Source organism: Balaenoptera acutorostrata, chromosome 14 (assembly GCF_949987535.1).
Source record: "Balaenoptera acutorostrata chromosome 14, mBalAcu1.1, whole genome shotgun sequence".
Classification (NCBI taxonomy): domain Eukaryota; kingdom Metazoa; phylum Chordata; class Mammalia; order Artiodactyla; family Balaenopteridae; genus Balaenoptera; species Balaenoptera acutorostrata.
The window spans coordinates 1,709,091-1,736,734 of NC_080077.1; the positions used below are offsets into that span (position 1 = coordinate 1,709,091).

The window sequence follows — 27,644 nt, forward strand, 5'->3', positions numbered from 1 at the left end:
GCTGCACCCTCAGGAAGGTGCGACCCGAGATGCTCAAGCCCCGCGGCCGGGCCGTCCAGCTGGTCCGGCGGGGAGGGAGGGCCGCGGGGTTGTGGGGGTGGGGAAGGGAGGGGCTGGGAGAAAGGGGGAGAAGGGGGGGCGGGGGCGGGAGGAAGAGGGGAGCGGCTGGGGCGCCGGCCAATCCCGAGCCCGGGCACCTCCCCCTGGGGATCGCCCCCAACCGCCGCCCCCGCGGGTTCCAGCCTGACCGCAACCGAGCTACAGCCACTTTCACTCCGCCGCCCCGGGACCCCGACCTGGACCCTCGCCCAGACCCTCACCCCGACCCGGAGCCGGACCCCGACCCCGACCCGGAGCCGGACCCGGGGCCAGGCCCGGACCCGGACCCGGGGCCAGGCCCGGACCCTGACCCAGACCCGGACCCTCACCCCGACCCGGACCCGAACCCGAACCCAAACCCTCACCCCGATACGGACCCCGACGCCCACCCAGACCCCGACCCGGACCCGGAACCGTGAGCCCTGTCTGGACCCTGACTTTGATCCCCGCAGGTGAGCGTGTCAGTCTCCGCGGCGGGGGGCACCCCCTTCCTGCGACCCCGGCCCCGGCCGGGGGTCCCGGGGGTCGCGGGCACCGGACCCGACGGCTGTCACCTCACCGCCGTCGCCTTTCCTGGTTTACGCCTCTAGGTCCCACCCAGAGGCGAAGGTCAGGACCCTCCCCCGGGCCTGCTGTCGCCCCTGGGCGGCTTCTTACTTAGAGACCTGGTCCGGGCCCAGGCTGTGCGCGGAGCGGGCCGGCGCGCCCCGGCCAGCCCTTCTAGAGGGAGCCCCCGCTCCTCCGGCCCCCCGGCCCCTCCGTCTCCCCCGGTCCCCCTGGCCCCCCGGCTCCCCCGGCCCCACGGCCCACCCCGGCCCCCCCCCCCCGCCCTCCACTCCTTCCGCGGCTTCTCCAGCCCCTCCCCCGCAGCCCCATCACCGCCACACCCACACCCCGCGGTGGCCCGGTGCTCCCGACTCAGGCCGGGGCGGCGGCGCTGGTCCGCGTTGGCGGCGCGGCCTCCTTTATCCCGCCCCCGCCACTCTCCATCCAGGTGCGGCCTGAAACGTGGGCTTTCTGAGCTCCTTTGGAGAAGGCTTGACTCTGAACGTTGCCTGAGGCTGACCTGGAGGAGGGGCGTCTGAGGTTCGGGGAAGAGCTTCCCGTTTCGGCACCGCCGCCGGCAAAAGCACCGAGAGGGAGACACCCAGGTGAGGGGTACCTGCCTGCCTGCCTGCAGGCTATGGGGTTCCCAGGAGAACTGGAACTTCCCAGGTCACAGGTCGGGCTGTTCTGGGTGATTTGTGTGTGGGGTGTTGGTGGCATTAACGCAAGGCAACAAAATGACATTAGCTGTGAATCGCCGCGTTGAGGGCGTTCCCTGGTTCAGCAGCGCGGCCACAGCCCCTGTCTTCTGCCTCCCCAGAAAGGAAGGCTGGAGCAGAGAGTGGCTGCGGAGTGGGGAGGGGCTGCGGGGGAGGGCTGCGGGGGCGGGGCTGCGGGGCGGGGCTGCGGGGGAGGGGCTGCGGGGGCGGGGCTGCGGGGGCGGGGCTGCGGGGGAGGGCTGCGGGGAGGGGCTGCGGGGGAGGGGCTGCGGGGGCGGGGCTGCGGGGGCGGGGCTGCGGGGAGGGGCTGCGGGGAGGGGCTGCGGGGGCGGGGCTGCGGGGGCGGGGCTGCGGGGAGGGGCTGCGGGGCGGGGCTGCGGGGGCGGGGCTGCGGGGGCGGGGCTGCGGGGGCGGGGCTGCGGGGGCGGGGTGAGGCGAGCGCTGGGGCGCAGGGGGCGGCTTGGGGTCAGTGGGTGAGTGTCTTCCTCCACCTTTCGAGTTTCCTCGGAAGGTGAGTGGCCTTTTCTGGGACGCTGCTGGCGGGGAGCTGGGCCTTTCCATCGGGAAGGGGGCTGCTGGCCACTTGGCCCTGAAACACCCCTGTCCCCACTTTTCTGTGGAACCTCGGCCCCCGGCCTCCATCAAGTATGGACTAATGTGACTGAAGACAAAAAGGGACGTGCGTCCCGCGCCCACCCACCCAATTCCAGCGGGGCAGGGGCGGGTGCAGCCTGTCTTGCCAGCAGAGGTAGGCAGACACAAGGAATTGGGGAGGAAGGCCCGGCCCAGGCCCCGTGGCTGTTCTTACCTGGAGGCCGGGGTGTGCAGGGCCAGCTGCTTGGTTGACACGAGGAGGCTCTATAAGTCACGCCCCACGTAACATAGTTGTGTCCAGTTCATTTTCCTTGGACTTTCAAGGATCTTCTGGTGACCAGGATGTGGTGACACGAGGGCACAGAGGCCCCAGCCACCTGCTGACCTGGGTTAGGTTATTAAAGTGGTGGCCTTGTGGGCCCAGGTGGGCATTTTGTGGCAGCCCCTTCCTGGCCTCTGGGCACGGGCTGGATGGCCTGTGGGTATGTTGAGGTCCACGCCCCGACGGTGGGGCTGTAGGTGGGACGTGCGGGGCTGTGTGTGTGGCAGGGCCCTGTGGCCCCCAAGTGAAGAGTGGCTTTTCCAGGAGCAGCTGTCGTCAGGTGCTGATTCTCCCGGACTCTGGTCTGGCATGGACCAGTTCCTGCAGTGAACGAGAGACGTGAACTTGAACCTCAGGAAATCCTAGGCCTCCCAAGACGGGGAAGACAGGCCCACTAGAACCTCAGCGTGCTTTCCAGCAGGACATGGCAGGCGTGGGTGGCCTGCCGGCTACTCAGAGGGCAGGGCCTGGTCACCTGTCACCTCACCCCAGCCCCAGTTTAGCCAGGGCTGGTCTGCCCCACGGGGACAGTTTGGGGCACCCTGCCCTCCTCCTAACAGGGGCCTGCAGAGGGCCTCCATTTCCTCTCTTCTAGAAGCAATAACTTCCCAGGAGCTTTAATCAGCCAGCCGTCTCTGCGCCATTTTGCTCTCGAGAAGGGCAGGCTGCACGCCAGCCAGCCGTGTTGACCAGGTGCAGGCCTGCGGGTTTCCCATCTCGCCCACCTGATCCCGCCAGGCGGGCCGTTTGTGCATCTTCTTAGGCGTGGCTGGGCCCCCGGCAGAGGTGGCTTCCCTGTGCTCAGGGCAAGCAGAGCTGCTCCTTGACTCCTGGCCCATTTGTTTCGAGGCCTCGGCCTTTTTAGGAAGGTGGTTGGTTTGGGAAAGTACAAGACTTGTCTACACAGAATCGCTGGCTTCCTTAAAGTTTGAAGTGTCTGTGACACAAAGACCGGGTACTTTGTACTTGACAAGAACTGTGCCTTGTTTTCGAAATGACTGGATTTTGAGGAGCCGGCCAGGTCTCTGCCGTGGCAGGACCGCGGACCTGGGATGTTCTCAGGTGACACCTGTTGTCTCAGGGTGGCTGTCACTCAGGAGAGCCTCGGGGTCCCCTGATCCTCGTTCTGCCCCATCCTTAGGACACAAAGTGTGACCCAGGCACCTGGGCGCGGCTGAGGGTGGGTGCTAGCAGGGTGGGAACGCCTCTGACTACGGGAACCTCGCGTCTCCCTGCACCTCTGGGCTGGGCCCCCTCTCAGTCCCTGCACCCCTGGGCTCGGCCCCCTCCCCAGTCCCGCACCCCTGGGCTCGGCCCCCTCCCCAGTCCCTGCACCCCTGGGCTCGGCCCCCTCCCCCAGTCCCTGCACCCCTGGGCTCGGCCCCCTCCCCCAGTCCCTGCACCCCTGGGCTCGGCCCCCTCCCTCAGTCCCTGCACCCCTGGGCTCGGCCCCCTCCCCAGTCCCGCACCCCTGGGCTCGGCCCCCTCCCCAGTCCCTGCACCCCTGGGCTCGGCCCCCTCCCCCAGTCCCTGCACCCCTGGGCTCGGCCCCCTCCCCAGTCCCGCACCCCTGGGCTCGGCCCCCTCCCCAGTCCCTGCACCCCTGGGCTCGGCCCCCTCCCCCAGTCCCTGCACCCCTGGGCTCGGCCCCCTCCCCCAGTCCCTGCACCCCTGGGCTCGGCCCCCTCCCCCAGTCCCTGCACCCCTGGGCTCGGCCCCCTCCCCAGTCCCGCACCCCTGGGCTCGGCCCCCTCCCCAGTCCCTGCACCCCTGGGCTCGGCCCCCTCCCCCAGTCCCTGCACCCCTGGGCTCGGCCCCCTCCCCAGTCCCTGCACCCCTGGGCTCGGCCCCCTCCCCCAGTCCCTGCACCCCTGGGCTCGGCCCCCTCCCCAGTCCCTGCACCCCTGGGCTCGGCCCCCTCCCCAGTACCTGCACCCCTGGGCTCGGCCCCCTCCCCCAGTCCCTGCACCCCTGGGCTCGGCCCCCTCCCCAGTCCCTGCACCCCTGGGCTCGGCCCCCTCCCCAGTACCTGCACCCCTGGGCTCGGCCCCCTCCCCCAGTCCCTGCACCCCTGGGCTCGGCCCCCTCCCCCAGTCCCTGCACCACTGGGCTCGGCCCCCTCCCCCAGTCCCTGCACCCCTGGGCTCGGCCCCCTCCCTCAGTCCCTGCACCCCTGGGCTCGGCCCCCTCCCCCAGTCCCTGCACCCCTGGGCTCGGCCCCCTCCCCCAGTCCCTGCACCCCTGGGCTCGGCCCCCTCCCCAGTCCCGCACCCCTGGGCTCGGCCCCCTCCCCAGTCCCTGCACCCCTGGGCTCGACCCCCTCCCCCAGTCCCTGCACCCCTGGGCTCTGCCCCCTCCCCCAGTCCCTGCACCCCTGGGCTCGGCCCCCTCCCCAGTCCCTGCACCCCTGGGCTCGACCCCCTCCCCCAGTCCCTGCACCCCTGGGCTCGACCCCCTCCCCCAGTCCCTGCACCCCTGGGCTCGGCCCCCTCCCCAGTCCCTGCACCCCTGGGCTCGACCCCCTCCCCCAGTCCCTGCACCCCTGGGCTCGACCCCCTCCCCCAGTCCCTGCACCCCTGGGCTCGGCCCCCTCCCCCAGTCCCTGCACCCCTGGGCTCGGCCCCCTCCCCAGTCCCTGCACCCCTGGGCTCGGCCCCCTCCCCAGTCCCTGCACCCCTGGGCTCGGCCCCCTCCCCAGTCCCTGCACCCCTGGGCTCGACCCCCTCCCCCAGTCCCTGCACCCCTGGGCTCGGCCCCCTCCCCAGTCCCTGCACCCCTGGGCTCGACCCCCTCCCCCAGTCCCTGCACCCCTGGGCTCGACCCCCTCCCCCAGTCCCTGCACCCCTGGGCTCGGCCCCCTCCGCAGTCCTGCACCCCTGGGCTGGGCACCTCTCACCCCGCAGTCCACACCCTCCCGTGCCCCTGCTGGGAAGCCCGGCGGGAGGCTGGTGGAGCTGCCAGGCTGAGACGTGGATCAGTCAGGGAGGCGGCTCAGTGAGCAAGTGCGAGAGCGACTGTGGCCGTCGTGACACAGACGTGTGGACGGGGGTGAGGAAAGGGGCCGCGCGCCCGACACCAGTGTCAGCGCTCCAGGGACCCCACCATCTGCTCCCCACACAAGCCCAGACGCGGCCTGCGTGGCCATGCTCCCTGCCCTGTCTACCGAGCACGACGGGGTCCAACACCTGAGGCTCCCTTCTCTAGGCACCGTGGAGGGACCCCTGGTGGCAATGGCCAGCGGCCCCTCTGGACGGGTCTGGGTGGCCGCTGGTTCCCGGGGCACCGCCTGCACACACGGGCCTGACTGTGATGCTGACCTTAAGCTTCTGTCATCACCAAGAGGGTATTATTCCAGTTACTTCGCTCGATAACATAATGGAGCAGGAAGCAGAGAGGTTTACAGGGTGCCCGTGGGCCCCAGGGCCCCAAATCCTGCCATCAGGACACCGAGAGTGTGATCCTGACAGCAGGGCACACACAGGAGGGAGGCCGAGCGCCTGCAGGATGAGCCCTGAGGCCGCGGTGCCTGCGTGTGCGCCTGGCTGCCCAGCGGACCCTGCCCTTGGCCTTTCCTCCTCGTCCCCTGAGGCCACGGCCAAGACCCCCTGTCGGCGCCTCCCTCCCAGCCCCACCCGACAGGGAGAAGAGTCTGGGGGGGCGGGTGAAAGTCAGTCCTTTCTTGAAGGGGATCTTCACAGGTGCATGCCCTGTGCCACGAGTCGAGCCCCTGCCAGGACGCAGGGCTGAGCGGACCTGCCTCTGCTCTTGTAGCGGAAGCCACGGGTGACACTGCAGCTTGTTCTCTGCTCCCAAGAGAGGGACGTGGCGCTGGGGTTCTCATGCGTGCGCACCGGGCAGCTGGGCCCAGGGGCAGCGAAGCAGCCGGGCGCAGACCTGCCCTCGGAAGTGCGGGGCGCAGCACCGGGAGACCAGCCCGAGGACACGGGGGGCACAGAGGTCTGGCGCACAGGAGTCCACGTGCCCGGGGACATACAGGGTCGGTGCCAGGGTGGCTGGCGGCCAGAGGCCAGTGGACGGTGGGAAGGGGCCTTGACCTGAGGTAGCGCATCCCAGGTGGAGGGAACAGTACTCGGGACGGTGCAGAGGTGGGGTCCCCAAGGTGGGGGGACCCTGAGGTGGGGAGCCCGTGTGGGCCGTGGTGGGAAGTCCCCGTAGAATTCTGGACGCGGAGAAGGCGAGGGGCTGGGCAGGAGAGGGGGAGGGGGAGGACGACAGAGGCCGGCCGCCGCACCAAGTCAGGGGTAGAGGCCCTGAGGGGCAGTGGGGGCCTTTGGAGGACTTGCCCTGGGCGGGCGGCGGGTGCATCCCACCCTGCTTTCAGACGTCTGGGCAGCTGTGAGGAGAGGGAAGGAGGGCAGGGGGAGCAGGCCGCTTTGTTGGCCCAAGCGGGACACGTGGGCGGCACAGACCAGGCTGGTGGGAGTTCGGCAGGAGGCCCCTGGCCAGTGGCAGGGCTGGTGGGAGGAGAAAGGGGAACGCCAGCGCGTGGCGCAGAGCCGACGGGAGGTGGGACGGGTCTGCTCCCCTGGACCTGGCAGGCGGGGTGCTCTGGAAGGGAGGAGGGCAGAGAGCCTTGCAGGAGCCCCCACCTGCCCGCGTGTGTTCCACGGGGCGTCACCAGGATGCAGGAATGTGGGTTTAGATAAATAGAGTGGGTGTCGAATATGGGGGGTTTAGTCGGGGCTCTCCGGGGAAGCAGAACCAATGGGGGGGACAGGCAGAGAGCTGTATTTTGTAGAACCAATGGGGGGACAGGGAGAGAGCTGTATTTTGTAGAACCAGTGCGGGGACAGGCAGAGAGCTGTATTTTGTAGAACCAGTGGGGGGACAGGGAGAGAGCTGTATTTTGTAGAACCAGTGGGGGGACAGGCAGAGAGCTGTATTTTGTAGAACCAGTGGGGGGGTCAGGCAGAGAGCTGTATTTTGTAGAACCAATGGGGGGGACAGGGAGAGAGCTGTATTTTGTAGAACCAATGGGGGGACAGGGAGAGAGCTGTATTTTGTAGAACCAGTGCGGGGACAGGCAGAGAGCTGTATTTTGTAGAACCAATGGGGGGACAGGGAGAGAGCTGTATTTTGTAGAACCAATGGGGGGACAGGGAGAGAGCTGTATTTTGTAGAACCAGTGGGGGGACAGGGAGAGAGCTGTATTTTGTAGAACCAGTGGGGGGACAGGGAGAGAGCTGTATTTTGTAGAACCAGTGGGGGGACAGGGAGAGAGCTGTATTTTGTAGAACCAGTGGGGGGACAGGCAGAGAGCTGTATTTTGTAGAACCAGTGGGGGGGACAGGGAGAGAGCTGTATTTTGTAGAACCAGTGGGGGGACAGGGAGAGAGCTGTATTTTGTAGAACCAATGGGGGGACAGGGAGAGAGCTGTATTTTGAGGAGCTGGATCGTGCCTGCGTGGCTGGCAGGTCTGAAATCCACAGGGCGGGGCGGGCGGCAGGGCTGCAGGCCCAGGAAGGGCGGACGCTGCAACTCGGGTCGAAGGCCGTCTAGAAGAGAATGGCCTCCTCCTCTAGGGACCTCAGTCTTTCCTCAAGGCCTTGGACGGCTTGCATGCGGCCCTCCCACACTGCGGAGCTCATCTGCTTTACTCAGGGTCAGCTGTTTAAACCATGACTTCACCCGAAGACCCCCTCCGAGCAGCAGCCGACACCGGGCACGTGGCCCAGCCAGACGGACACACGAGGGCCGGGCAGCCACGAGGCCGCACGTGGTCCTCTAGGCTGGGCCCGGGTCTGTGGGCCCCTTTCGGGTGCTGGGGCCCTGGGGTCTCAGGAGCGGCCAGCGAACGTTCGTGACTGGGACCTCGATAAATAAAGGTTTCCCCCAAGCCCCAGCGCACGCTCCCAACGCGGGAACAACGATTTCAGGGAGCAGCGCTCGCCCACCGACCCCGCTTTGCCCTTGGCTGGGTCGCAGCCTCGGGAGTTTCCCGGGTGGCATTTGAAGCTGGCTCCGTACGTGGAGGGCGGGAGAGACCAGGAAAGAGGCAGACACCCGGGCGGCAGGTGCAAGTTTACTAAGCAGGGACTTGGGTGCGACGCCCATCTCGGGCACCCCGCCCGCCAGAGTCTCAAGTTCACAGGGAGGCCCCGACGGTCCGGCTGAGCTCACCTCCAGAGGGCCTCAGCGCGTCTCTGACACTGCCGCTCCTGCGGGAACCGGCGGCAGAGCCTGCGTCCGAGGACAGGGGTGTGGATCGTCCGGGTCCGGCTGCTGGTCAGCCGGTGGTCACGTTCTCTTGATGGCCGCCTCCACCGTGGGGCGTCCGCTGGCGGCCTCGCGCTTCCTCCGGGCCGACACGCGTGTGTGACCCCGATCACAGGTGAAGCGCGTTCCTCCGAGGCTGTGGTCCAGGAGCTGGCAGGCAGGGCCTGGGACTCGGGGCGGGGGCACCAGGCCGCTTGGTGAACCCCGCCCAGCGACCTCGCAGGCCACGTGCTGGGTGCAAGATGAAAGGTGATGGAGACCCTTCGGGCACCCCGTGTAGGAAGGCTCTGCTTCCCCAGGAGGTGCCCCCCGCGGCAGGCCTCGGGTCACTGCTCCGTGGGGTCGGGCCTCGGGTCACTGCTCCGTGGGGTCGGGCCTCGGGTTACTGCTCCGTGGGGTCGGGCCTCGGGTCACTGCTCCGTGGGGTCGGGCCCTGGACCCTCCCCAGTCTGGGGACCTCTGTGTCCTGGGCGCCGGAGCCCCAGTGCCCACCCGCCAGGCAGAGGGAGCACTGGGCAGCGCTCACCCGCAGCGGGATCAGGGCCGCAGGCGAGAGCGGGCCCCTCCCCTTCCTGCTCCCGTCACCTGAGGACGGTCTGCCAGGCGTTGCTCAGCAAGGTCTGGGAAGCTCGCAGGCGGCAGCCGCTCCCCGCACCCACCAGGGCACGCCCCCCGCCGCCGGGGGTCCGCACAGCATCAGGCCTGCCCCGTGCGGCCTGGGCACGTCCTCGGGGCACATGAGGCCCCACCGGCGGAGTGGACGCCCACTCATCTCGGTGCTGGAGCCCCTCACTCGGGCATCTGTCCATCTTCCCAGCATCCGCGCCTCTCCCAGAGGTCTTGCCAGGTGACTAGTGAACCAGATAAACTGGTCCCTGATAGGGGTGCTCCCCCGACCCCCCAGGACTCGCTGCCACCCTGTGGCCTCCCTTTCCTTCTCTCAGGGCGCCTCTTCCCCCAGAGCAGGCGTTCCTCACCCAGATGCACCTTAGGTCTGAGTGGCTCTCTCTCAGCTTCGAGGGGGTTTGCCGTCGGGATTCTTCCTTTGGGTTCTGGAAAGAGAGGACGCTTATTGGTGCTGGACCCTGAGACCGGGCTCTGGGGTGGGTGTCTGTGCCCCGCCCGGACATGGAGCGCCCTCGGAAAATACCCAGGGTTTGGAAAAACCATTCCTGCGCGCTGGGAAATAGGATCGGGCTGTTGGCTTCGGATAACTGGTCACCACACCCGCCATTTCCCGCCCACCATGGCTTTGCCCTTAAACCAGCGCCGTTTCATGAATAATGGTGTGTGTTTCACACTGTAACTGTTGGTTTGATGCTGTTGGTTTGAAGTTGGTGTGTATTTGAAATCGTTCTTGATTCTTCGCCGTTAACAGCAACTTGGATCAATAACGTCTTTGAAGACGCTCGCTCCCGCCGTGGCTCTTCCCTGGCCTCCCGAAAGCAGGCACCCGGCGCGGCTTCTCCGCTGGGCCGGGGCTGCTGCAGGGGCCCTGTGCCGGGTGCTCTGAGCTCCAGATGACACGAGTCAGGACCCGCACGCCCTCAGCAGAGGGAGGACGAGGAGAAGAGCCGGGTGTCGGAGCCACGAGCCCCGCGGGCTGGGCGCCCCGTCTGTGGCCAGCCTGCTTGCGCGGGCCCAGTGTCCTGGCGCCCAGGGGAAGGGGCCCGAAGTCGGCTGGAGCTTGGGCCGGTCTGGCCTGAGGCTCAGCCTTTCCTAGCTGTGGGCTCCCGGCAGCTAGAAAGCCCAGCTTGGGCTTTCGTTCCCCTTCTCAGCCGTCGGGAGATCGCGCTGCAGTCCCAGCGCCCCTCAGAGCTGGCCCTCAGCTCTCAGCAGGGGCGCCGCTGCCTCGCGGAAGGGTCCCTCGGGGCGTCATCCAGCAGGGAGGGGCTGACGCGGGCGTCGCCGTGCCGTGTGCCTGGCGTGCTGCAGGCGTGCGGGAGCTCGGTCTGCGGTTTTCTTGCTACTCAGTACCCCGTCTGTAAGTTTCCACCCCTGGTTTGTAAATTCATAACGTTAAGCCGAGAAAAAGCAGCCACCCTCCCCTTCCACTAGAGTAGTCTTGTTCATTCTCTCTGGAATTGCAGGACGCCTCACTTCCTGCTGCAGGGGCTGGGGAGGCTCTGCCCCTCTGTGCACCTCGGGGAGGTCTGCACCCAGGACTCCTCTGGTCCAGAGCCAGCCAAGGCCCCTCAGAACACACGGAGGACCTGCCCGGGCATCCGGGCTGGGAGGCCCCTGGCATTGCTAGCCCTGTGGAGGCGGGGTGAACCCAGCACTGGCCGGCTCTCTCGGTTGTGGTCTCAGTGATTGGTTCTGTTTCTGGGCGCTTCTCTTGTCCCTTTTGGACCTCAGTTTCCTCCAACTGTAAAATGGAAGTAAGGTGAGCCTTTTTGTCTTATGGGATGGTGTATATAAAAGCATTTGGAAAAGTTTAAAGTGTAAATATAAGGTACAGAAGTGAAATGTAAAATGCATTATATTTAAAGAAAACATAAAAGTGCAAATGTAAGGTCTCAGCCAGGCTCCCCGGAGGCGGAACCTTGCTGAGAAGGGGCAGGAGGAGGTGACAGGCGAAGGTCAGGCTTTGCTGAGCAGGGGGGGGATTCAAGGACTCCTGACTGGGAGGAGTTAGCTAGCTCGCCAGGGTCCCCTGCCGGCAAGTGGCTGGTGAGGACACGCGTCTGTAGAGCACATGCGCCTCTTACACTGAATGAGGGGCGCTGGGGTCACGGCACATGACACTTGAGACAACAGCCTCGTTTCACTCCACCCGCCAACAAAAGGAGCTTATCTGTTGGATCCCCCAGCCCCAGAACTCAGCTTCCTAAGTGAAGAAGCAGAAAGTTCTGGAAGAGCAGCACTTTAGGTGGCTGTTCCGAGAGTCTCATCATGAGGGAGGGTCCAGATTACGTGAATTCCACTCCCAATACATGCCATTAACAGCATCTCCAAAGACTTCCAAAGACCTTTTGGCCTCTGAATGCCCCGGTGTGCTTCTCCAGACCTGAGAACCCATTGGAGGTTCTGAGAAAAAACTCTGAGTCCGTCTTGGTTTACATTTCTCGGGTACTGCTGTGACCTTGAGCAGGTGGAACCCTTGGGGTTGGTCCAGGAAATCTGAGCCACCTTGTAAAAGTCAAACAGACCTATAAACTTGGAAGGATCCTTGTCAAGGTCTACAGTGACATTTCCACTTAGGGTTGGTCGTGGCCAAGTGTAATACCAAGTGCACTGGTCCACCGCCATTGACAGGGCTTCTCTTCAGGCCAGGAGAAGGGGGGGTATGTGGGATGACCCGATGGCCATGACCCTGAGTTCTCAAGGAGGGGGGCGTGTGATGGCCACGGCCTTGAGTTCTGAAGGGGATACATGCAAAGGTCCAGGGGCTTGAAGGCCGAGGTGACTTTCAGGACTCCGGTCTCTCCTTGGTGGGAGGTGTGCGCCGTTCTTGGGCTTTGAGCTGGAGTGCGTGATCTGCCCCGTGTTTTAGCAAGAATTTGGGGCCGAGATGTTAAGAGCGCAGGGCTGGGGGCTGAGAGAGGAGACTTTGGGAGCCCCTGCGGTAGTCCAGGCTAAAGATGAGAGGGGTGTGGACCAGGCAGTGGAGGGGCGGCGTGGCCGGAAGGCGCTGGGGGGGTTTGATGATAAAACCGTGAGGATTTGCTACGCTCTGGACTTGGGGCGGGAGAAGCAAGACACCAGGCCGCTCCCAAGCCTGCTGTCCAGAGCATCTGGACTTGGGGCGGGAGAAGCAAGACACCAGGCCGCTCCCAAGCCTGCTGTCCAGAGCAGAGGGCAGGGGGGCCGGAGCACCGTGGCTGAGGGGCTGTTTTGTTTCCCAGGGACTCGGGCAGCACCTGGCAGCTCGTCTGTGGGCTCAGCAGACGCCTCCCGGATAAATGAAGGGATGGATCCTGCCAAGCGTGGCGGTGACTTGCCCCGCTCTGCCCGGCCGGCACTGCGTGTCCCGCGACCTTCCGTCTTTGCCGAGGTCCTCACGCTTGTTTCAGGGCAGAGTCCTGCTTTCAGATGAGCAGGGCCGCTGTGGCCGGGTCTGCGTTTGGGTCTCCGCAGCCCGCACGGGACCCTCAGAGGCCTTGGGCGGGCCTCCCCCGCGCGGGTGAGACGCGCTGCCCCGTGTGTAGAGGATTCAAAAGCAGCAATAAAACGCACTGAACAGGTCTGCTTTCCTGTCGCCGTCCGCGGCGAGTGTCAGCCGCACACCCCCCAGCGTGGGGTGGACCGTCCCCACCTTGCCCCTCTGCCCCGCGCCCACCAGGTCGCTTAGCACAGGATCTGCGGAGGCGCGGGGACTCGGGGACCCCTCCCCATGTCACCCCGCTGCCGGTGGCCAGTCCGGGGAGGAACCCGCAGCCTGGCGCCGGTGTCAGCACCTTCCCTGCCCCACGCGGCCTCCCGGGGAGACAGCCCCAGCGTGTGGCCCTGGCACCTGGACAGCCTTTTGCCAAAATCCACTGTACTTTCCAAAGCGTGTCTTTCTGCTGAGCTGCAGCTCCAGTGTCCCTGTGCGGCAGAGCAGTGGGACAGCGTGGGCTCCCAGCGAGGGCAGGTGCTTACCCAGCAGAGGTGGCAGGCAGGCAGGCAGGCCTCAAGGGGTGGAAACGAGTCACCCAGCAGCAGACAGACAAATACATCACAGGCACCGTGGTTTGGATCACTCACAGTTTGGAAGTGGTAAGCTTTGCTAGACGGGGTCGCAGGCAGGAGCTCCTGCAGCTGAGCCGTGTGCACGGCCGTCCGCTGGCCGGGGCTGCGAGCGTGGGTGCTAAGCTGCTCCCCAAAGCCCTTGTCCTCTGCACCACATGGTCGGGCCAACTGCCACCTGTGCACAGCTAACTTCGTTCTTCTGGGCCTGCCGGCGGCAGGGGGGCTCTAATTCCTAAGTTCACAGTCATGGCAAGTTCAGCACAGAGAGGAGGCTGGCAGGGAGGGAATTCTAAGAAGCTGCTCTCTGGGCAGAAGGGGGAAATGGGAGCTGGGGGTGGGGCCTGGGCCTCTGCCCAGCTGCAGTAACTGGCTGAGTCCTGTCCTTTCCTGCACTCCCTCCTCCCATCCTGGGCCGCCCCAGAGCAAGACTGAGGGTGGATGCAGGGCAACCCCAGGGGTCCTCTGCCGTCCTTACGGAGCTGGTGACAGTGACAGGAGGGTGGCAGCTGGAGCAGCAGAACTCCACGTCCTCAACTGGAACAGCCCCAGTTTGCCCCACCAAGTAACAGCTGCAGCCTTTGGACAAGCACCCGGCTCCTCCAGCCTCAGTGCTCTTACCCCTGCAATGGGAACAAGGATGTCCTTGCCCCCAGCTTGTCATAGGATGAGGGGGCCCATCAGCGTGACTCAGAGCCAGCTCTCCCCAGGGACACCTCAGCCCTGCCGTCCTGCGGCGGCGGGGGCGGTTTCTGCAAACACCAAATTCTGTCCACCGCCAACACCCTCCGTCTGTTTGTGACCCACGCTCCCTGCCCCGTTCCCAATTTCCAAGTCTGTGCTCTGGGTGCACAACTTAAAGCCCTGTGCAGGAGGGGTGGAGGGCCCCAGAGGGTGACGGGGCCACCATCCACAGGGGAGACCCTACCAAAATGGAGGGGGTACGAGGACAGTGTCTTGCTTCACCCTTTAAGTGACGTGACCCGAGGAGAGCTGACATTAGGGGGAAAGTAAGTGAGGGCCTCAGGACCTCCCCCCCGCGCCGGGCCCCCAGCTCTCCCGTTCTGTGCCTCAGAGGGGTTGGGCTTAGGGTTGTTTCCTGGCAGGAGCCCCGCTGGTGTGCGTATCCAGCGCTCTGGGAAGCAGCTCTCACAGTGAGAGGTGAGCTGAGACCCAAATCGGTGGTGGGAATGCAGGGGTGAGATGGAAAATGGGGCTGGGGATGTGCTCCAGGGCGGCTCAGGGGACCGTGACCAGGGATGCTGGCACGGGCAGTCCCCCCAGCACCCGCTCCCCTGAAATAACACAGCCCCAGCTTTGGGGGGGAGGGGAGGGGAGGTACGAGGCAGCTGCGGGAAGACTGGGGCGGGGCTGCGGCCGGGGCCTGAGCAGGAGGTGGGGGGGTGGGGAGGACGGCAGGAGGGCACAGTGAGCACGCCGGGACGGGCTGCATCCAGAACTGCGGCCCCGGCTGGGGCGAGGTTCACCCCTAACGGCAGGGAGCCCTCTTTCTGAACTGACGTGACCTTTACATTCCACCTGATGTTCAAAGTTACCCCCCATCCACCCCGCCAGGCGGAGACTTCGAGTGCTACCTGTTCTGGGGAGGCGGTGTCTGGAGGTGGAGGGGCGCTGGGCGGCTGGGAGCCATGGAAGGTCACGGAGCAGCTTTGCTGGGGCAGCTGCAGCCCCCCTGCGTTTCCCACACCCCGTTGTCATGGTCTTTGGGGCCGGGCCACCCGTCCCTGGTTCTCTACAGAAGACTCGAAACCTTCGCTGGAGTCACTGCAAATGACAAGCGTCCTCCAGGACAGGCTTCCTGCCTCGGCCTCACATCAGCTTCCTCAGCACCCCGCCCAGCCTCGGAGCCCACGCCTGCCGGCCCCCTGGACCCCACAGGCTTTCCCCGACACGCGGGTTTCCCTGCGTTCATTCACAGGCACTCGCTGACCATAGCCGTGTGTGCGTCGGTCCTGGGAGGACAGGGCCCCGTCCCCAGCCCCCTGCCCAGTGGGACCTTAGCTGTGGCCTCACTCCCAGCCCTAGCTTCCAGCCCCCTAAGATCAGAGGCGGCTCTGCAGCCCTGTCTGCGCGTGATCAGCGCGTGGCCGTGGTCTCTGCTGGAGGGTGACCGTCCCCCAAGTCAGCCCTGTGACGGAGGTGGGCGCCGCGGGGGCGTAATCTCATGGGGCTGCTCGCACCTCCTTCTTTCCGTGGACTCAAGCCCGTGGCAGGAGTGAGCTCGCCTCGACCTTGTGGTGGGCACCACCCTGTCGCAGGGGCCCTGCTCCCCCTCAGACGGGGAGAAACGAGGCTCTGGCCCCAGGGGCTGCCTCTCAGCTTCGAGACCCTGTGTCCCTCTGCCTTGCAGAGCTGGGGCCCGGAGGCTGCTTTGTTTCTGCAGGGCTGTGCGCTGTCCTGATCTAAAGGGCACCGTGACTGTGACTCGAGCGGGGACTGACGCAGAGGGAGGGGGTGGCTCGTGTGTGTGGGGGAGTGTCTCCTGGGGGCGGGGGACGTGGAGGGGTTCTTGGGGCCGGGACGAGCACAGTCTGTTTCGGGGGGGGGGGCCTTGCTGCTGCGGAGCACCACGCACACCTCCCCCCACGCTCCCCCTTCCTGCGGGCTTCGTCTTCCTGCAACCGACGGGAAGGGGCAGCGCGTTCAGGGGCACGTTGTGAGCATTTGCTCCCTTGGGCTTCCTTAATCCAGGGGTTATGAGGTCTTCACACTCGTGAAGCACAAACACAGCGCACGTCCCAGCCCCGGGTGCAGATTTATGGAATCTTTGCTACACGCATCGCTCTGATATTTCCTACTCAGCTCCATTCCGGGCCCGGTGATGGTGGCAGCTGCAGTGTGACGGGCTTGTTTTAATCTGACGTCCGTAGGGGCTGGTGGTCCTGGGACAGGCTGTTTCCCGGGGGAAGAATCAGAGGCCTGAAATAGAGGTTTCCTTCAAATCTTGCCAAGGCTAATTGAACACGTGAGCCAGCTGACCTCACCAGCCACGTAGTCCTTTCTGGGGCTGCCGGCTGGCCCCCTCCTCACCTGCTGCTTGTGGGGGAAGGTCCCTGGGCACCCCCTGCCCTCATGCCCTCCACAGGAGTTCAGGGCAAGTGTGGGAGACCTTGGCTTAGGGAGTCTTGAAAATAAAGTGTCACACGTAACACATGAGTTGATTTATATTAAAGACTGGGAAGGGCTCGGGTTTCACGGAAAAGAGGTGTTTCACTCTGCTGCCCCCCAGTGTGTCCCCCTGGGGCCGGGCGCCAGTGGACTTCCTGCTGCCAGCCCCCATCCTAGTGTGGGCATCCATACCTGCTGACTCTGAACTCCGGGACCCAAACGGGCCCCCAGCCATGTCCACGCCCCATATGGTCGGCCCTTATGTGTTCCCATGTCTCAGCAAATTCTTCCAGATCCATCTCTGTGCCCAGGGACGCGGGGACAGGGCAGCTCCTCCCACGATCTGACAGTTTCACTGTCCTTCCTGCCGTGCTTCTCAGATGCCTTTACTGTTCAGGTTAATTCATTTATTTAATTTCTTGTTCAAACTAGGTTGGCTAATTTTCTGACGTCATAGAATTTTGTTTGCTATGATTCATTTCTCTGAAATAGAAACCATTGCGTGTGTTCCGTTAGAACACACGCAAAAGGCACACATCCTTGAGATACGCTTCTCTGCCCCAAGTTCTCGTTTTTGTGCCCCCTCTTCCTGAGAGCTGCGTGGACACTAGAAACACAAGTGTCCCACAAATGGGCAGTTGATTCGGGAGCTTTGTCGCACTGGCATCAGGGCCCAGGGAGTGAGCCCAGAAGCAGGTCCCCTCGCTCACAGCAGCTCCCCGGCAGGACTGGGGGACCGGGTATGAGCTGCGGTGCCAGGGCGAGTTACTGGGTGGCTTGGTTTTAGAGAGTTGCGTGAGGGACATCGGAGCACAGCCTGGGGGCAGCGGTCTCCGGTGTGTGCTGGGAGGTCCCTCCCCCGGGGCCGGGGGCCTGGTGCTCCTGTAGCTGTGGTGGGCCCGGCCCTCGTCCCACTGTGTCCGCTAACGCGGTCCCTCGGCCCCCTTCCTTTCCTTGTCTGTCACCATCGTGTCCCTGGATCTTAGCCTGAGAGTAGGGCCCGGAGGCGCCCTGCGCTGTGCTGTGTGAGGCCTGTGGGTGGCAGCTGAGCCCAGGAGCCCTGCTTCCAACTGCGTGGCGGGGGGGGGGGGGGGGGGCTGCCAGCGCTTGCTGTTGGGAAATGAGTTCGCCAGGAGCTCCTCCCTGCAGGGCGTCGCTGTGGAACCCTGGCCAGAGGCCAGCTGGAGGAAGAGCAGCTGCTGCACCGAAGGGGTGGACGACGGGCTTGCACGCTGCCCCGCACCCTGCTCTTGGGCCCTGGGTTTTAATTGAGGTCAAGAGGTGGAGCGGGCGGCAGACGCAGCCCGGCCCACCCGCGTGGGCAGCAGGCAGCGCTGCAGCCGCCTAGCCTCTCCTCCGGGCCGGCTCTTCTCAGCCCCCCAGGCACCCGGGCCCTGGACACCCGCGGGGGGACCCCTCCAGTGTCTCCGTCACCGGGCTGGCGCTGTGAGGGGCCCTCAGCTCCCGTCGTCCAGCAGAGGCACAGCGGGGACCCCCCAGCGCTCCGCACCCACCTGCAGCTCCCGGCGGCAGTCAGACCCCTGCGCTTCCCCAAACGCTGACGTCTGTTGTTCCCGAGTGCGGGAGTCACCCTGGACGCGTCCATGAGAATGAGCGCCTGTCACGTGACTCTGGGGGCGGCTCAGAGACGCTGCAGCCAGGGGCCCTGCGCAGCACGTGGCTTCTCTGTGCCTCACGCTCCCTACGGATAAAATGAGCAAAATACGCTGCATCTGGCCAACCGCCTTTTCAGGAAAGGCGAGAATGAAAGAAGCACTTTAAGAAGCGGTGTGAGAACGGCCCAGGGCGGCTGGGCTGGGCTGGGCTCTTCACCGGACGCGGGATGGGTCAGGCCGGAGGCGCACCAGAGGGAGTGGGCAAAGTGCACGTGGGCGTAGCGGTGGGGCGGGAGGCAGGCGGGCCCCCCCCCGACCGCTAACTAAGCAGCTCGACCCCTGAACTCAGATCCCCTGTCCCTGAAATGGGCCATTGCGACCATCAGGACCGGCTCCGTAAAGGGCAGGCGAGGCACACGGGGAAGGGTCCACACGCGGTACTGACGGTGCAGGAGAGCCTGTCGTCAGGGCACTCGCACGCACACACGCCCGTGTGCACACTCACACACGCGGTGCACGCACACGCGCACACACACCTGCTGGAAGGGGCATTTCCGGCAGATGGTTGCATTGCATTCCGTGCCATCGACTGATGACTTTCTGTGGTTTTCTACTATTTTATAACATGTATTTCAGTAGCCTTATTGAGGCAGGATTTACATACTGTAAAATACATTCATTTTCAGTGAACAGTTGAGTGAGTTTTGGTAAACTTAGGACTGTGCAGCCTCCACCGTCTGCTGTGGTACGTCCCCACGCCGTGTGCAGCGCCTCCCCCAGGCGTCGCGCACCTGCCTCCTGCCTCTGTGGATGTTGCCCCTTCTGGACATTTCATGGAATCATGTAAGACGTGCTCTTCGGGTCGCGTGACTGTTTGACGTTTGTCCACGTACCAGTACTCTGCTCCCTTTTATTGCTGAATGGTTTTCCTGCGTTGTTTTGTGACACCTGTTCTTTATGGGCTTATGGTTCAGAAGCTTCATTTCTAGAACATTCTTGGCAGGTCCATCTCATGCTAGAGGACAAAGGCCATCATCCAGAGAAAGGCAGGCTGCACAGAGAAGGGATCCCGGGGCAGCGGCCCTCAGGAGGGCCCAGTGCAGGGGTGGCCCTCCCCCGAGACCCAGAACCACAGACCTTCAGCAGGTGGCCGCTTCCCACCTGAGCACCCACCCAGCTCAGAAGACGCGAGTGGTTTTTTTTTTTGAATTTCATTTTATTTTTTTAATACAGTAGGTTCTTATTAGCTATCTATTTTATACCTATTAGTGTATACATGTCAATCCCAATCTCCCAATTCATCCCACCACCACCAACCCACTGCTTTCCCCCCTTGGTGTCCATACGTTTGTTCTCTACATCTGTGTCACTTTCTGCCCTGCAAACTGGTTCATCTGTACCATTTTCCTAGGTTCCACATATATGCGTTAATATACAATTTTTGTTTTTCTCTTTCTGACTTACTTCACTCTGTATGACAGCCTCTATCTCCATCCACGTCTCTACAAATGACCCAATTTCGTTCCTTTTTATGGCTGAGTGATATTCCATTGTATATATGTACCACATCTTCTTTATCCATTCGTCTGTTGATGGGCATTTAGGTTGCTTCCATGACCTGGCTATTGTAAATAGTGCTGCAATGAACATTGGTGTGCATGTGTCTTTTTGAATTGTGGTTTTCTCTGGGTATATGCCCAGTAGTGGGATTGCTGGATCATATGGTAATTCTATTTTTAGTTTTTTAAAGAACCTCCTTGCTGTTCTCCATAGTGGCTGTATCAGTTTACATTCCCACCAACAGTGCAAGAGGGTTCCCTTTTCTCCACACCCTCTCCAGCATTTGCTGTTTGTAGATTTTCTGATGAAGCCCATTCTTACCGGTGTGAGGTGATACCTCACTGTAGTTTTTGATTTGCATTTCTCTAATAATTAGTGAAGTTGAGCAGCTTTTCATGTGCCTCTTGGCCATCTGCATGTCTTCTTTGGAGAAATGTCTATTTAGGTCTTCTGCCCATTTTTGGATTGGGCTGTTTGTTCTTTTAATATTGAGCTGCATGAGCTGTTTATATATTTTGGAGATTAACCCTTTGTCTGTTGATTCGTTAGCAAATATTTTCTGCCATTCTGAGGGTTGTCTTCTCGTCTTGTTTATAGTTTCCTTTGCTGTGCAAAAGCTTTTAAGTTTCATTAGGTCCCATTTGTTTATTTTTGTTTTTATTTCCATTACTCTAGGAGGTGGGTCAAAAAAGATCTTGCTGTGATTTATGTCATAGAGTGTTCTGCCTATGTTTTCCTCTAAGAGTTTTATAGTGTCCTGTCTTACATTTAGGTCTTTAATCCATTTTGAGTTTATTTTCACGTGTGGTGTTAGGGAGTGTTCTAATGTCATTCTTTTACATGTAGCTGTCCAGTTTTCCCAGCACCACTTATTGAAGAGACTGTCTTTTCTCCATTGTATATCCTTGCCTCCTTTGTCATAGATTAGTTGACCATAGGTGCGTGGGTTTATCTCTGGGCTTTCTATCCTGTTCCACTGATCTATATTTCTGTTTTTGTGCCAGTACCATACTCTCTTGATTACTGTAGCTTTGTAGTATAATCTGAAGTCAGGGAGCCTGATCCTTCCGGATCCGTGTTTTTCCCTCAAGATTGCTTTGGCTCTTCGGGGTCTTTTGTGTCTCCATACAAATTTTAAGATTTTTTTGTTCTAGTTCTGTGAAAAATGCCATGGGTAATTTGATAGGGATTGCATTGAATCCGTAGATTGCTTTGGGTAGTATAGTCGTTTTCACAGTATTGATTCTTCCAATGCACGAACATGGTATATCTCTCCATGTGTTTGTGTCATCTTTGATTTCTTTCATCAGTGTCTTATAGTTTTCTGAGTATAGCTCTTTTACCTCCTTAGGTAGGTTTATTCCTAGGTATTTTATTCTTTTTGTTGCAATGGTGAATGGGATTGTTTCCTTAATTTCTCTTTCTGACCTTTCATTGTTAGTGTATAGGAATGCAAGAGATTTCTGTGCATTAATTTTGTATCCTGCAACTTTACCAAATACATCGATTAGCTCTAGTCGTTTTCTGTTGGCATCTTTAGGATTCTCTATGTATAGTATCATGTCATCTGCAAACAGTGACAGTTTTACTTCTTTTTTTCCAATTTATATTCCTTTTACTTCTTTTTCTTCTCTGATTGCCATGGCTAGGACTTCCAAAACTATGTTGAATAAGAGTGGTGAGAGTGGACAAGCTTGTCTTACTCCTGATCTTAAAGGAAATGCTTTCACTTTTTCACCATTGAGAATGATGTTTGCTGAAGACACGAGTGTTTGAAGTGTGTTTATCTCACTCCCACCTTCCTGAGAAGCCAGAGGACAGGGGTCCTTGGCTGGTGGGAGGGGGCCCTGGGGCACCTGGTGCAGACCCTCTACAGCCTCTCCAGGAAGTGCACCCACTGCCCTGATACCTGATACGTGATGCAAGGTGGAGCATTTATCAACAAGAAGCAGCCTTTCTTTTCCTTTTCATCACCGGAGGTGTTTGGAGCTCCTTTGCCAACTGTCACCTACGGCACGGCCAGCACCGAACAGGCAAGTGAGGCACCGTCACCCAGTGCTGGTCAGAGGAGCAAACCTGGGGCAGAGCATCTCGGCTGTGGATCATTGACTGCCCAGCAGGGGCTGACGTCTGTCCCTGGCACCTTCCTCGGGAGAAGCCCCACTTCCGTGTCCCTCCGTCCACCACCTCGGGGTTCCTCTGTGTGTGTGTGTGTGTGTGTGTGTGTGTGTGTGTATGTGTGTGCCCACACTTTGTGCAGCTGCCCGGTCACCTCACGTCCTCCCAGTTTGCTCCTTACAGCAGGAGCACCAGGGACCTCTCATCAGTGGGTCACAGGACATCTCGGCCAGTGAATCGAGCAACCGGGGTGCACGTGCAGGGGATCACGGGATACGGCATCTGTTTTCAGGCTCTTTGGCCATTTTAAAAATCATTAAGTTGCCGGTAAAAAGGACACACACATCTCGGAAGAGAATAATTTTGCATTCACCCTGGAGAGAAAAAGATAGGGCGGAAGCCTCTTCAGATTCATGTGCAACCCGTACAGCTGGGGGCGGGGGGGCAGGAATCACAGGCAGATAGAGCCGGGAAGAGGTTTCCTTCTCTCCATTGTGTTCCCCACCTTCCAACCCCATAGGGCCAGACGTAGGGACAGCGGGAACCGAATTCCCTAGGACCTGCCCAGCTGCCCCTCGAGGAGCTTCCTGTGTTTGCCAAATAAAAGCCTCTTGGAGTCCCTCTCGAAGGGGGACAGCTCGGGACCCTTCCAGGCTCACCCCGTAATGGAAACACGGGGGTGCTGGCCGGCCTGTGGGAGCAGAAACCGCGTTCAGGGGGCTCCAGGGGCCCCGCCCTTTGGCGCTGCTCCTCCCCGCGGGTCAGAGCTCACGAGCTCAGCAGTTCACCGGCTCAGGGCCCGGCAGGAGGCTGTGACCTCGGCCCAAAGGGATCAGAGCGGGCCTTCAGGGAGACCGTGTTTGGGGACCGGTGTCTGCTACCTTGTCTGCTACCTCGGGATTCATTTCCAGACGCGAGTGGGAGGGGCTGCAGTGGGGACCCGGGCGAGCTCCAGCTCCTCCAGTGCCCTCCATGGCAGCCCTGGTTCCGGGGTCGGTGCCAAGGGCCTCGGGTGGCCCTACTCTCGGTCCCTGCAAAGGAGAAGGTGGTACATGGGGGAGCTGGCTTAGCTGGAGCTGGGCGGTGTCAGCCTGGCGCGTTGTTTATTTGCATTCCAGTCAACCTGCACGTAGCCGGCTACTTATGACCCTGGACCTTGGCCGGGCTCCACTGCGGGCGGTTTCCCAGCCTGGAGCTCAGCAGGGTGCCTGTCCCAGGAAGCCCGGAGCTGGGTGAGTCTGGGGGTGCAGGGTTGCGCCTGTGTCCGGCCGGTGGAAGAGGGCCCACACGTGGTGACACGTGGTCCTGTCCCTCTGGGGCCGCGCCCCTGACGAGTTCTCTCCCGCAGGAGGGGATGGAGGGCTCCTGGTCCCGAGACCCCATGTGCGGCTGGTGGAAGTGGCCCCGGGACGGCGAGATGCCCGCGGAGCACAGGGACGTCCTGGTGCTGCTCCCCACGCGGGAACGGCTGCGGCTGGTCGTGGGGGTGAGCGCGGAGGAGAGCCGGGTGGGCGACAGCAGGGGGACAGCAGGGGCCATGGGGTGAGCCGGGCCATGTGTGAGGGGTGGCCGTGGGGACCACATGGGGCCCGTGTGCTGGCGGGCCTGCCCTCTGGGCCCGCACTGTGTTCTAATCACACCACTGCCCCCCAGCTTAGAGAAACAGGCGCTGGCTCTGGCCACCTTTACACAGTGTGTGTCCCTTGGTCTGTAGCCCCCGGCTGTGGCCCAGGCCAGACACAGTCCTCAGCGTCCGGCGCCCACGTGGGCTGATTTTGTTCCGAGGGGCCCATCCCTTCTGGAGCCTCTTCCCGTGACCCGGGCAGGGGTGGATCTGAGGGCAGCTGCGTCCTCGGCCTGGAATAAACACTAAAGCTGCTGAGGGAACCAGATTCTGACCTGGCAGACGGGAGTCAGGCCGCCCACACCTTGTCTGCGGGTGACGGTGAGGTCCGGCCTGGAGGGGCGAGACCGCGGGTCTGTCCTCCCGAGAAGGTGGTCCCGCCTTGCCTGGGAAGGGCAGCCCCTAAGCGCTGGGCTGGGGGACAGCGGAGCAGGGGTTCGCTCGACAGTGTCCGTGAGAGACCCTGCTTGGCCTCTAGCTGGTGGCCACGTGACTCAGGTTGTCCTTTCAGGGGAGATGTGAATTGTCGCTTAGGGATCCATGGATTCACTCCACACACAGGGTGACACCCAGGCGCAGGTGCAGGATGGAGGCTCTCTTTAGGAAGCATGTGACTCCTGCAAACTCCCACCAGACAAGGCAGCTGTTTGAAGTCAGAGCCATTAGCTAAGAAGCCTCATCACAGAGGTGGCGTGTGCCCGACTCTGAATGACACTTTGTCTGCGAGCACCAGTGCATCCCTGGGGACGAAGCTCGCCTTTACCGCCTTCCCCCGGCCCCCGACCACCCCAGGGACAGCGGTTGTCACGCAGACGTCTTCAGGGCGACCTGTGTCAGCCAGCACCGCTGACACAGGTGCCCCGCAGGTGCCCCGGCCCCGCCTGCTCCTCCCTGCCTGTGAAGGAGAGTCCAGAATGAGGGGGGGCTGCACGCTGGCCGCACAGGGCCTCCCGGCCCTGCAGGGACCCTCCCCGACGGGACTTCCCGGGGAGCAGGGGTACGCTGAGCCGGGGAGGGTAGCCCCCGTCTCTGTACAGCAGCTGTAGGGGTGCGCAGGGCCTGGCCTGAGCACAGACACCCGCGGGGACACACCGGGCAAGCCGGCCGTGCTGTGGGCCCGCCGCCATGCCCCGCGGCGACTCAGAGCCTGCACCGCGGGCTGCCTGCGCCCCAGCTCCGGCCCTCGGGACACGGGGCGTCTAGCGGGTCAGTGCAGGGCCAGGTCGCTTCCAGCCGGGAGTTTGACATCTTTCCACCTCATTCCAGTTGCCCGAGAGGAAATGAAGTGGCCTGAGTCCTCCGGTGCCAGGCGGTCTCTGGAGCTCGGTTGCAGTGGCCCGTCCGGGCGTGTCTGAGCTGAGGTCGAGGCCTCTCTCCCCCATCTCGGCCCGGAGCAGCCCCTCCTGCGCTAACCGGTGCCCCCGCGTGTCCGGCTCTGCCCCCTCCGTTAGCCCTCTCCACGCGCAGCCGGGGCCCTGCCCCCCGTTGGTCTGATCTCACAGACGGGGGCACTGAGGCCCAGGGTTGGCGAGCACTCAGTGCCGAGTTGGGGCTGCAGCCCAGGCCGCCTGGTTCCAGAGCCCGTCTGCGCTCTCGCTGCACGTGTAGCCCCCTGCCCGCAGGGGAGCAGAACCAGGGCAGCAGAGCTGGACAGGCCACGGGCTCCTGTGCTCTGGAGCCCCAGGCCCCGTCTTGGTGGCGTGCTGGGGAGGGGTCAGCCCTCCCATCTGGCCCGTGAAGGGAGTGTTCCTGGTGGACGTCGCTGACTGTGAGAAATAAGTTCCTGTTTCTGCATCTCCCTTCTGGGAACGCGGGGGGCAGGGTGCGAGGGGGACGGAGAACTCGGGAAGCTAACGTCCACGTGGAAACGTCTGTCTCATGTGTTCAGCCATCGCGGACGCTCGGGCTGTCTAGGGCCCAATCAGAGGAAGATGGAATCTCTGTGTCTGTCTTTCCTTCCTACTCTCACCTCGTCTGCCTGTCTTAGCTGAGTTGAGAGGCAACGGAAAGCGCCTAGAAAGTTGGCTGGCCCCTGGGGGAGGTGGGTAACCTCATTGAAGGTTAACTGTGGTTTATGAAAACGCAGCACTTGAAGTGGGAGGGGTCAGGCGAAGAGCGCTGGTCCCTGCAGGGCTGGTTTGGGGCTACCTTTGGGAGGGGACGGAAGGGGTCTGAGATGCCCCATGGCTCCCGGGAATGTCTTGTCTGAGTCCTGGGAATTTCTCCTCTGCTCAGGGACACACTTCTGTACTGGAGTCAAGGCCCCCAAGCCTCGGCGTCCCCATCCAGCGATGAGATGCTGGAGCTGATCGATGGGTTTTCCGGGGGTTTGCTGTGTCCTTAGAGGTGCCTTATGCCACGGGGAGAGTGCAGCAAGGGGACTTGGGGCTGGGGGGTGGGGAGGGGAGGTGCTGGGGCATTGGCCCTGCCCTACGTGAGTGTGGTTCCTCGGTGAAATTCACGGGAAGGTCGTCCTGAAGGACCGTGCAGCCAGAGCAGAGCTGAACCCTCTAGATGGAGACGTGGATCTCGGCTGCGACAGGGCCCACGGAGCCAGCCTCCAGCGCCTGCGGCCTCGCCCTCCTGGCCCTGCAACTCGGAGCCAGCGGAGCCAAGTTACTTCCGGGGCGTGTGCACACTGGGCTAGCAGCGAGGGAGGACCCCGTATTTAACTGTACCGCGTGCGTCTTCACACGAAGCATTAGGAAGCCATGGGCTGGGAAAAGCCTTGCTGCGAATATGCGTCACCGTCATCGCGGGCGGAGGGATTGTCCCTCACCAAACCAGATGGACGATGACAAGGCCGGCCTCCCGGGCACTGACCGCTAAGAAGCGGGACTCCCAGAGTCACCGGAGCTCCGCCCGTCCCCGGGAAGCCTGCGACCAGCGTCGTCAGGCTGCCCGGAGCCGGGCCGCAGGGCCGTCGCACTCCAGCCCCTCAGCTGCCCCCGTAAATGGGTCTCCATTCTGTGAACACGAGCCTCCAGCAGCTGGCCTCACACACACGGACACGGGTGCCAGGCGGCAACGTAGGCCTGTGGGGACCAACCACCGGCCCAGGAAGCACAGAGGACGGAGGGCCAGACCCACCAGGGAGACGCGTCGGCTACGGGATAAAGGACCCTGTGTGCCCAACAAATCAATGGCTGGGGAAGGGTCCCGGGGTGGGGCCTTCCTTGAGTCTGGATTCAAATCAACAAAGCACGAAAACGTTGACGTTTGTGAGACAACCGGAAATTTGAACGTGTGGGATGGCTGATATAGGATGTTGTTAACTTTTTAGGCGTAATGAAGCATTTGTGGGTGATGGAAAGCCAACTGGCTAATAGTTGTGTTGAGGGAGAGAGCCCGCCCTTCCGTGTACACACACCGACGGAAGAGCGACCTCACTCGTGCAGGCGTGGACGCACACCCAGGACTGGGGCCGCGTGGGAGCGGGGAGGGGCGGGGAGGTGACGGCGCTGGGGGCTCGGCCTGGGCCCTGAAGCCCGGCAGGAGGTCCCTGTGGGGCAGGACGGCTGCTGTGGCAGAAGTGGGGCGTGGGGAGACATGGGCCTCCCCTGCAGCACACGCCCCTTTCAGGGGTGCCCAGACGCCAGCCCCGCTTTCAGGAGTCGCCTAGCGATGCTGGCTTAGGGTGAGGAGAGAGGCCAGTGGGGTTCCTGGGGGCGGAGCCTCCCACACCCCGTCCTTGCAGGGAGCAGCCTCCTGTCCTGGGGTTGGGCACGCCACCCCCGCCCTCATGAGGGTCCCACCCTCTCACAGGCGGCCCGCTGCACTGGGGGGACTTCTAGCCGTCAGCCTGGGGAGTGACCAGGGACCCCGAGCCCTGACTCCGCTGAGCGGGAAGCCCGCTGAGCCAGCTCCCCTGCCCACCAGCCCGGCTCGGTGGACCCTCCTCTGGACTCCCTCCTCTTCCAGGGGTCGCCCTGCTCGGCGCCCTGAGCACCTCCCATCTCTATCGCAGGTGCAGGCCACCGGGCACGAGCTCTTCCAGCAGGTGTGCGACCTGGCCGGCATCAGAGAAGCCCACTTCTTTGGCCTCAGTGTGATAAGAAGTAAGCAAGCGTTGCCCTACGACCCTGGGCCCCCGGGCCCCTCCCAGGGCAGGGAGGGCGGGTGCTTGGGGCTGAGTCTGAAGGAGACCCCAGGCCTCTGCCTGGTGCCGCCTGGTGCCCATGTGTTCCAAGGGCACCAGGGTATCTGGGTGATTCCCCCTCACTGCCCCGGAGCACAGGCGCGTGCACTCATGCTCACACATGCGAATATTTACATACTTACACATTCACACACATGCACACTCAGGCACACACATACATATTCAAGTATTCACGCGCACACAAAATACACAAACACATAACCACACTCGTGCACACTGTCTCACATATTTACATACTTACACATTCAC

General features: G+C 62.6%; 1 protein-coding gene across 2 annotated transcripts in view; it reads left to right on the top strand.

The window, feature by feature from the left end:
- The first annotated feature begins 253 nt into the window (after positions 1–253).
- The window catches only part of FRMD1 (FERM domain containing 1), a 38,565-nt gene continuing 11,174 nt past the window's right edge, over positions 254–27,644 (top strand). Inside the window, exons 1-5 of one of the 2 annotated variants that reach the window (XM_057528071.1) lie at positions 254–551; positions 1,094–1,250; positions 22,731–22,844; positions 22,961–23,098; positions 27,204–27,294. In XM_057528071.1, the coding sequence (XP_057384054.1) occupies positions 22,967–23,098; positions 27,204–27,294 (223 nt within the window). In that variant the 5' untranslated portion in view covers positions 254–551; positions 1,094–1,250; positions 22,731–22,844; positions 22,961–22,966. The remainder of the gene's footprint in view (positions 552–1,093; positions 1,251–22,730; positions 22,845–22,960; positions 23,099–27,203; positions 27,295–27,644) is intronic. The other variant, XM_057528072.1, reaches the window with a different exon arrangement.